Below are 10,877 nucleotides of genomic sequence, written 5' to 3' on the forward strand. Positions count from 1 at the left end.
TAAATAGCACGAAATAAAAGGATAACCCTAAACCAAACACTGTAATCAGATGAAAATTAAAGAACGAAATCAAAGAAGAAAGGGTAATCGATCGTGAATAGAAGAGAGAAGAAATAAGTTTAGGGTTTTTTTAACTGGTTGAGATGAACGAAGTGAATTTTGGGAACAGGTAATTTACATTAGGCCTTTAGATTAGGAGTAATTCTGATATGGTGAAAAAAACAGTTGGCATTTGTTGGTTGGTTCGTTTTGACACGCAGGACGCGTTTTACTTGACATACATGTATTTTTAAAAGGACTGAGCGGACAAAGTTAAATTGACACATAATTGTGCTATTTAATGTATTTAATAGGTACATGCCTAGTCCAGGTAGCCAGATGAAAATATTGGGCAAGTTAAAGTAGCCGTATATGTATTTTGCCTTTAAATTATGATTGCATATTAAGATTTCAGGATTTAAAACTATAACCTGTTAAACAAAAAAAAAAAAAAAAAAAAACTATAAACTGATCTGCATATTAGAAGACCTGCCCCATAAAGGACAACCAGGCAATTATTTCTAAGTTAGAAAGTACACCACTAGTTAGTGCCGTTTTACATAACGAATGGGAGCATTACCTAATACCTGACAACTGAAATCACGTCCACTTGTCACTTAAAGTAATTCAATAGGTGATGTTATCGTTTAATTAGATTAATCACAAACTTCTCAACTCTAATTTTTGTATTACAAAAGAAAAGGCCCCATTCATGCCCTTCACGGGAATCTAGAAATTTCTTGCATTTATTTTCCAAGAGATCATACGGTTATGATTGTTTTATTTCCAAAAAGTACTTTCTCCGCTCCAAAAAAGAATAAAAGAATCATGCCATTTAATTTTTGTCTGAATTTGAATATTAGTTTATCTAAAATTCATATATTAAATAACTCTAAGTAGTGTATATTGCATATTTATAATAAAGTACAATTGAAATGTATATTGTAGTTAAAGAAAACTTTCAAATAATAATAGTGCCACGCTTTTTGGTGATTGTTCTCCAACTTGAAGGGCAATTTAAGGAGTGGTTGAAGAGATGAGTACTAAAACCATGACACAAGACAAATGAAAGTGTCTTTTAAATTCAAGCTTTGTGTATTTATAGAAAGAGAAATCGACAGGAGAGTAGAATTGCTTCTGTTTAGCGATGGCTGCAACAACACAAGGCAAATGGATCAAGGTTTGGTACATCCCTATTTGGCCTATGTATTCTTTAAGTTTCTCTGATATATTACTTTCATGTCTGTCTGCTTCTTTTGGAATAATAAGTAAAATTATAGTAATTTTTTCTTGAATTCTGGTGTCTGGGCTGGGTATGTACATCTCTTGTTTAAGTGGTTCCTTTTATTTTTTTGTGTCCCTAGACCCATCCATTTGGAGAATTGAGATCACATCACATAGCTCATATGCTGATAAATTCGAGGCTGGTACTTTGAACGTGAGGAAATTTGTTATGTGATTAATATTATGCACCTGAAATACTATTAGTTAGAAACAGATGCTTGACAGCCTTTAGTAAAATATATTTATGATTTCGTGCTAAAACCCAATAAACAAACAAATTGGTGGTAATTCTGGTGGTTTCTGTTGGATGTGACTACAATTAAACCTACAAATATAGTTGGTTAAGCTAGAGTTTAACCTGCCTTTTACCGGGGATGATGCCAGAAAAGCAAATCTCCTCAATAATGGAGAGCAATAATGAGATTAAGCTCCAGAAAAAAAAAATGAGATTAAGGGTGTGTTTGGTATAACAGAAAATATTTTCCAAGAAAATATTTTCTTGGAAACATGTAGTAATCTTACTTATTTTCTAAGGTTTGGTACGCAAATTAAGGAAAATAACATTTTAAGAGTATTCATAAATTATAATTTAGATACAATAAACATAAAGCTATAAACTTTCGAACCAACAACCTTCCGAACCTACAAATTTTATAAACTTCTGAACCGCTAAACTTTCGAACCCGTAAACTCGATAATTTCTAAACCCGCAAACTTCCAAACACATAAACCTCCGAACACATAACTTTGAAACTCGTAAAATTTCGAACCTGTAAATTGAAAAATAAAAAAACCAAAACTGAAAATAACAGAAAATTGAAGTTGGAGGGGGTTGGGGTTACATATGATGGTAGGTGGAGTTTTTGAAAAATGTTTTCCTAACTTTTTCTACGGAAGTCATTTTTCTCCAATTTCAGGAAAATGTGATATCTAGTAAAATATTTTCCACGTTATTTTATGCAATCAAACAGTGAAAAATAGAAAAATATTTTCCGTCGTACCAAACCCCCCTTAAGCTCTAATAATAGACCCCTGACTACTCGCTAGGACAAAATTTTAGAGATACCCAGAACTTAAATAGCTTCATGTTTTAGGAACGGCACATTTAGAGTCACTATGTGGTTAGAGGGATGCCCTTCATGCTTGCCTTATGTTTAATAATTAATAAAAAATGTAACTTCAGCCTTAACAATGAAGTGTTTCTCTTGATGATTTCTACATATCAAAAAAGCTGTATAGTGATTGTTTCACCGATCCAATTTCTACTTTTGAATTTTGTAAGGTGATGTCTGGTTAATCTGTTAGATAGATGTAGTGTAAGGCGTTCTGTTCTTTCGATTTAATTTTAGGCTAGTTGACGGATTTCATTAACATAGTCTCTCAAATGCAGCTGGAGGTAAAAGGGGCTGGACCTGGGGCAAGAAGCTCGCATGCCATCACTATTGTAGGACAAAAGGTATATGCCTTTGGGGGTGAATTTACACCTCGTCTCCCTGTCGACAACAAATTATACACGTTTGATCTCAATGACCAAGAATGGTCTGTGGCAGATGCAGCTGGGGATGTCCCTCCACCTCGTGTTGGTGTCACTATGGCCACTGTAGGGGAAACAATATATGTATTTGGTGGCAGAGATGTTGAACACAAGGAGCTCAATGAGCTCTATTCTTTTGACACAACTACTAACAAATGGACCTTATTGTCTAGTGGGGATGAGGGTCCTCCTCACCGAAGCTACCATTCAATGACTTCTGATGATCGCAGGATATACGTCTTTGGTGGTTGTGGAAATGCTGGAAGATTAAGTGATCTTTGGTGTTATGATGTTGTTGATAATAAATGGATCAAATTTCCTCTACCAGGGGAAAATTGTAAACCAAGAGGTGGACCTGGTTTGACTGTGGTCCTAGGCAAAATCTGGGTTGTGTATGGATTCTCTGGGGATGAACTTGATGATGTGCATTACTTTGATACAGTTGAAGAAAAGTGGGTGCAAGTGGAGACAAATGGTGAAACACCTACTGCTAGGAGTGTATTTTCAACTGTTGGGATTGGGAAGTACATTTTTATCTATGGTGGGGAAATTGACCCCAGTGACTTAGGTCACTTAGGTGCAGGGAAATTTTCCGGTGATGTCTATGCCCTTGACACGGAGACACTAGTTTGGAAGTGGTGGATTGATTCCGGTGACCATCCGGGGCCACGAGGGTGGTGCGCCTTCGCCGGCGGCCGACGAGATGGTCAAGAGGGGCTGCTGGTTTATGGTGGCAATTCACCTAGCAATGATAGGCTTGGTGGTATTTTCTTTTTCACTCCTCTGGTGGAGACTTGAGTGGAAATGAGAAGTGATGAATGTTGTAATAACAAAATAATCTTCAAGATGATTTTTGAGCTGTTAGCATTGTGTGGGAAAGGGGGAAAGAAAAATATGTTCTGTGACTGTTTATTGATGCTTTTGTAAAGGTTTATTGGGCTTCTTAAATCAAGGGATCCATGTTGTGAAAATTCTTACTGCAGGTCATTACTTCTTTATGTATGTCGAGAATGAACTTTAACTTTTCATGTTTAGTTTAAAGTTTCATTAACCTTATCAAGAGTTCATGGTTACGTTATCCAAACAAAATGACTTTAAATACCGTGGAAGATATGATTTTCTGTGCTCTCTTACAGCAGTTCTCCCCTTGTTCTGAAAAATTCTTGAATTTCTTTCATGTCATAAGTAATACACAGCAGTTGCAAGAATCAATAAATATATGTCAGCCCCTAAGTTCCTTCCTCTACGGTGAGTTTCAGTCCAACTAAATTGCTGCTGCCATTCCATTGAATCTCTTCCCACTGCAGGAGTTTACTCCATAACATCCCAGATATCGCACAACTATAGAACAAGTGATTAATGCTTTCAGTCTCTGTATTACATAATGGATAGACTAGAGTCGTAGACGCAATATGGTTCATAATTGCTCATGAAAGGGTTTTACAAACCGTCCTGGTTGTCTATATCGGTATGTGTTGGATATTAGGTTTGGGTCGCGGGTCGCCTATGTGGACTGATACAACCCGTTTAGAAGAGATTAAATTTACCGCACGTTATTAAGAGATATGGGAATTCTTCCTCTGTTTCTGTTTTTAATATTCCTCCTGCAAAAAGAAGAAATCAAGTGCATAAGCAGTTCTCCCTCTAAGAAAAGAAACATTTTGGTAGAGCAAGACGTCTAGTTTGTGAACAAGAACTCAGTTTCCGAGAGAGACGAGGTCGGCTTGGAGCAATTCTTGGATAAGAACTTCCGTTGTTGTTAACAGGTTGATGTATGTTTACCCGAAAAATGGATAACAATTGAATTTATTCGCGGCTCTAAGGATACGTAATATAACTTGATATAAACTAAGAAAATATATATGTAAATACTGAAATTAACTATAAAAGAGATAAATGCAAACTAAATGAATCAATTAGCCTTGGCCCTTAAGTTCAACCACCCTCGAAACAAGTGAGGATTCTGCTAGTGTATGTACAGAATAACGAAAGAATGAAGCTTAAGGAAGGTAATGTGTTGTTTATTATTTCATAAAAATGATGCCCCTCTACAAATGATCAGACCCCCTTTATATAGTAGGGAAGTCCTGCTTTGAATATAATTCTAAATACAGAAGGAATCCCATGATAGATTAATTAATTGGCCTCTCCTTGATACGCGCCGGGATTTCTACCGAGATTCTCGCTCAATTGCGGATATTCCAGCTTTCTATTTTTTGGCTCGATAAGCTTCCTCGATCTTGATCGGTCTCTCTTTTGCTCGATCTCGATCTTGATCGGTCTCGATCTTGGCCGATCTCGATCTTGATCGGTCTCTGGGTCACGAGCCCGACAATTTAACTTCGTATCACACGAGGTTGAACCTTGGTCTATCATGTTCTAGTTTCGATTAATCATACGAAGGGCAAGCTCAGTTTTGACCGTATACAGATAGTCCCCTCGTTTCTTGGAAATAAAATGCCGAGAAACGATATGAATTTTCGAACTCCGGCTTGATGGGTAATGACGTCAACGACAAGCCCGATTATGACGTACGCGACAAAAATGTCCCGTCGGTTCAGTTACCAAGGCATTAAATGTCTGTCAATCACTGGTAGGCCATTACTGGTTCTGAACCGTCACCAGCAACCTATAAGAATCTTATCCTTTCTCATTCCAAACTTTACACTCAAAGCTCTTTCAACTCTTGCTTATTTTTCAGAAAATCCTTTTGCTTCATAATTTTCACACCCAAATTTCTAAAACTCTAATTAAACCACATATCATCCTAATTCTCTTTTCTTTTGTTCATCAATGATGAAAACCTTCAAAACAGTGCCGCAAAAAGAGGCCGCTTCTTCATCACAACCCGCCGGTGGTGAGGATGCGGCGGAGCCCCACCTTGAGGAATTCGTTCCTATAGGGTGCCCAACCGTCATCGATTTTAAGGTCGAAAAAGCCTCCTCGGTACCGGGCCGATGTGAGCCGATCTCGAGGTATATGTGTTCAATCACAGAGAAACTCCTTGAGAAAGTTAAAATGCAATGCAACTGGGGCGAAAAGCATGTATGGTACCTTCGATCGAGGAATCGATCACTACCCATGTGGAGGGTTCTAAGTGTTTACACTTACTCCTTCACGTTGGGTCCCTTAGATCCTGTCATCGTCGCCTTCTGCAAGAGATATGACATGACCCTTTGGCCAGATCCATCCTTCTTTTTGGAGAATAGTGATTCTCCTCCGATTCTTCTCGAGCAAAATTGAGGGTTTCTTTTCACCACCGATCACCTTATGCGCCTTTACAGTCCCCGACTCTATCGAGGAGGGCTGATCAAACTTGCTCGACGAGCCAGCAAAGCCCCCTTCTCGAGCATAGACGAGACTCGTGACCGAGGTTGAATGGGCTGATTTGTCCGAATAAGGACTTCCGACCTAATCCCTGCCGAAGACATGTCGTTTCCTGAGAAATAGAATATGAATCGTGAGTAGTATTTCCTTTGAACGTTCAATTTTGTGGTTTTGCTCTTTATTTTCTTTCCTTATCTACTTTTTCTATGTTGTTACAGCTGTGGCCCAGATGCCGAAACCGATTTCGGAACTTAAGTAATGGGTAGAGGGCCTAGTGTTGCAAAGAACATACTCCGAGCGTGCTTGGATGGAATTATCAAAGGGTCGATGGGAGGCCCGTAAACATTGTAAGTTTCTTTCTTAGAACGGTTATCGTTCGATCTTCTTCTCTTGCTTACTCCCCTTCTTTTTTTTGTAGGCCTCGGGAAGGACGTTGCCATGAGGCCCCCATCTGGTGACGAAGAAGTCCTTCCACCTACTCCGAAGCAGGTCAAAGAGAAGAAGAGAAAAGGGGCTCCGAGTTCTCCGTGCTCGGAAAAGAAAAAAACCGGCGAGGAAGTCTCGCAAGCCCAAGGGGGATTCAGTGCTATACCTTCGGACTTGATCCGCCGATTAAGGGATGGGCCCGAATAAGGAGAAGAGGAAAACAAACTAGTAGTCCTTGTGCGGGCTAATGTTTTGATACAAAAATCCTCCGAATCGGCGCAGGTTGATAAGGGAGCTTTGGCCATAATTCTTGAACCAGAAAGAGTTGAGGCCACTCTGTCCCAAGTTGAGATGGTCGAGAGAGAGACCGGGGTCGAGGCTTCCAAGGCAGCAGAAGATATCCCGAGGGACGAGCTCGGACTGATCGATATTTCTGGATCCCCTCAGATTTTGGACGCTATGATCCGCGAGGCCTATACATTGGAAGGTCGCTCTTACGAAGGTATTCAGGGGGCGACTGGTATCCATGGCTTCTTAGATGGGTTTGAGTCTGCTACCTCGGGGGATGCCACCGGGTTTGGTGGTTTATCGGTACCGAAAAAAGTACCGTCATCGGGCGCTACCAGTTCTTCATCGAGCCTAAAACTAGTGGATCGATTCCCAGTCCCAAGTGTTAACCCCGACCGTAGGCGGAATATAGTGCTTTCTATCCCGGAGGATGCCTGGATTTTCTCTCCCCCCGTGGGGATTGCTAGCTACCTTCAATCCTTGGTGACCGAGGAAGATCAAGCCATGATGAACGCGGTGAGAGCTGCTTGTTTGTTTAATGAGGCCCAGCATGCTCTGAATCGGGTAACTTTGAGAGTCACTCATTATTCCTTTTAAACTTTGGAGTTGTAGATAATTTTAACATCTTCTTTCTTATTTGCAGGCTTTAGTGTTGCATCATGAGGCTTTCCTCTGAATCAGGGAGGAGCACAAGGCTGAGGTTCGGGACCTCACTGAGAAAAATGATACTTACAAGCTTCTCAGTGAGAAGCTTCAGGCCAATTTAGTGACGACACGGGATAAGCATGCCGAGATGGCCGAGCAGGTATTCCGAGTTCTTCACGATAGTGAAGATGAATTGGAGATAACTACTAACGATCCGATTCTGCAGGTCCGGCAGAGGCTCGAACAAATCAGACGGCTCCAGACGCAGGTAGATGGGATACAGGCCGAGGCTGAAGATTTTAAAAAGAACATGGACATCTTAGCCTCGAAAAATATATCCGTCCAAGTGTAATTGGAGTCGGCCGAGACCCAGATCCAAGCTGAAAAAGAGAAGGCCTCAGTGCAGGTCGAGAAAATTGAGGAGCTCGAGTCTCGGTTCGATTTGGCTGTTTATGATAAAACCAGCTTGGCCAATGAACTCGAAGTGGCCAGATCTGAGGTAGTCATGGCCAGATCCGAGGTGACAGCGGCCAATAAAAAAACTGATGCTAAAGTGGCCCAGTTTAAGGTCGATATCGAGGCCATCCAGACCAAGGCCAATGGCATGGTGGATCATGCAAAATGGCAATCTCTAAGGGAATCCCTCGAGGGAGTTCATGCCCAGGGTTTCGATATTATGGTTGATCTCGAACATGCCAAAGCAGAGGAAGCCAGGGCCCGGAGGCTGGCCTTCCCTGAGGATGATTCTAAGAGCTCAAGTGAATCCGAAGATGGAGAAAATCTCGAGGGTGGAGATACAACCTCCGATGAAGACCAAGCCACTTAGGACTTTTTATCTTTTGCATTTTCTCCGAGGGCGTTTTTGGCCATTGTAAAATTTTGTGTTAGGATGATTCGGTCTTTGTACAAAACTATTGTATAAATATAAGGCTTTTCTTTCCCTTTCGGCTGTCACATTTTTCCTTTGATTTGTTATTTGTATTTACAAAGATTGAAATGCCTTAGCATGAAACAATAAGGTTGTGCTCGAGGGTTCGAACAAACCTTGCCTTTACTGCCTTTCTGGGCTAAGGCGTTATTGGGGTTCGATGTTACCAAAGTTTTTCTCTGAAAATATCTTAAGTTTGAGACTTTGCCGAGGGTAGCTTTTAGAACCGGTTGTGAAGGATTTCTTTTTTTTGAAGGCCTATTTTTGTTATAGATTTTAGACGTCTCTGAGCCGTGTTAAATTGGACGTAGCCTTTTAGGTCGGGAGCTACCCATTGGGCTTGTTTTCCTATTTTATCCGAGCTTGCCTGAGATAATAGTTTCCGAGTGGGGGTAGTCGTGACCTTTAGAAATCGGGACGTTGCCTATTAGGTCTTTGCTCTCGAGGCCCGATGACTTGGTTTTTTGAGTCAGACGACAGTCCCCGAGTGAGGGAGAAATCGCGTCGTATTTCGGTTAAGTATTGCCCTTGGGCTCGTTTATTTTCAGAAGTACGAAGCTCTTTTAAGAGATGTAAAGAGAGAAGATATTTTCGAAAGTACGAGGCTCTTTATGATTTCTCTTTAAAGCATAAGATGTTTGTAAGGAACGTACTTCTCTTTATTCTCGTTCGAAACAGGGCTCGGGCAATCTATGTGGGCATGATTCGTTTTGACCGTTTGACCCTTACAATAAATCCTATCTATCAAGACTCTCCCTTTATGAAGTAGTTTCCTCTCTAGAGTTGATATTCAAAGATAACGCATATCCAAGGGTAGCCCCCCAGTATTCGAGGTTGATTGCAAAAGAACCTCAGATATTGTTGAATGGAGCTTTGATGCCGATTCGTAATCGGGCTTGATTCTAAGTTAGCACGATTCATCGTTGCCTCATCAAAAACCTCACTGAAAAAACCCATTTGGGACAAAATCAGTCTGAGGGAAAAAGAGTGCAACACGCGCTTTTAGACCTAAAGACTTCATGCTGTTTGCTGAAAAATCCATCATCGTTCTAGTCGACCACCTGCAAGTGTTAATCAAAAATAGAAAAAGGGATGGAAAAGGGGCGTACGTTAGCAGTAGTACTGTTTTAGTTGAGATATGTTCCAATCGCTCGGTAGTTGTCCCCCATTCATCGCGTGATTTTCGCAAGTGCCCTCGTGAACTTCCCTCAGAACATACTCAGTGGCTCCTGGTCCCAGACATATTGCTAATGGACCATCGAATATTCTTCTGAACAAGGTTCCATTTTCGGCCAAGGTGTATCGTGCTGCCTTTGTGCGCAGGGCCCTCGATTCTTTTGGATCTGAGGGAAGCCTTCCGGATTTCAAATACTCTATGTATTTATTTCTCGAATCCCAGGTCAAGCTTGTGGAACTTATCTCAGCGTGGCCTTCTTCGACTACTGACCTCATGAGTTGCATGACGACCCCCGAATCGAGCTCGTCGATCGATGACCCTAAGTTTGCGAGGGCATCAACCTCACTATTCTGATCTCGAGGCACATGTTGCAAAGTCCACTCCTTAAATCAGTGCAAAGTTACTTGTAACTTATCTAGGTATCTTTGCATTCATTCTTCCCTAACTTCGAAGGTTCCGTTAACCTGATTCACCACAAGGAGGGAGCCGTAATTGGCTTTGATCACCTATGCTCCCAAGCCTTTGGCTAGTTCGAGACCTGCGATTATAGCCTCATATTCGGCCTCGTTGTTAGTCAATTTTACAGTTCTAATAGATTGTCTAACCACGATGCCTGTGGGTGGTTTTAGTATGATGCCGAGTTCGGACCCTTTTGCGTTCGAAGCACTGTCAATGAAGAGGGTCCGGATTCCCGAAGACATACCCGATTTTATCAATAGTTCTCTTTCGACCCCAGGTACTAGGGCCGGCGTGAAGTCAGCCACGAAGTCTGCCAAAATTTGAGACTTAATGGCTGTTCGAGGTCGATATTAAATTTCATATCTGCTGATTTCTACGGCCCATTTGGCCAACCGTCCCGAAAGCTCAGGTTTATGCAAAATATTTCTAAGTGGATAAGTTGTTACAACATATATTGGGTGACATTGAAAGTATGGTTTTAGTTTCCTAGTAGCGCTTATCGAAGCGAGCGCCAATTTTACTAGGTGGGGATATCTAGTTTCGGCCTCACCTAATGTCAGGCTAACATAATAAATAGAAAATTGCGTATTCTCGGACTAGCACTTCATTTACCGCTACCTCCGATACTGCCATATACAAGTAAAGCTGTTCGTTTGCCCTCGATATGTGAAGCCGCGACGGGCTCGATAAGTACCGTTTAAGCTCTTCCAAGGCTTACTGGCATTCCGGGGTCCATGTGATGTGATTTTTCTTCTTTAGCAACGAGAAAA

The 10,877-nt window shown here is 41.2% G+C and overlaps 1 protein-coding gene across 1 annotated transcript; it reads left to right on the forward strand.

Annotated features, from left to right (window-relative positions):
• Window positions 1-976: 976 nt before the first annotated feature.
• LOC107812255 (thiohydroximate-O-sulfate sulfur/sulfate-lyase (nitrile-forming) NSP5) lies at window positions 977-3,828 on the forward strand. The gene is made up of 2 exons (XM_016637315.2): window positions 977-1,219; window positions 2,714-3,828. Exons 1-2 carry the CDS (start codon window positions 1,187-1,189, stop codon window positions 3,653-3,655), a joined length of 975 nt encoding a protein of 324 aa, XP_016492801.2. The 5' UTR covers window positions 977-1,186; the 3' UTR covers window positions 3,656-3,828.
• The last annotated feature ends 7,049 nt before the right edge of the window (window positions 3,829-10,877 follow it).

Source organism: Nicotiana tabacum, chromosome 13 (genome assembly GCF_000715075.1).
Source record: "Nicotiana tabacum cultivar K326 chromosome 13, ASM71507v2, whole genome shotgun sequence".
In the NCBI taxonomy this organism is placed as follows: Eukaryota; Viridiplantae; Streptophyta; class Magnoliopsida; order Solanales; family Solanaceae; genus Nicotiana; species Nicotiana tabacum.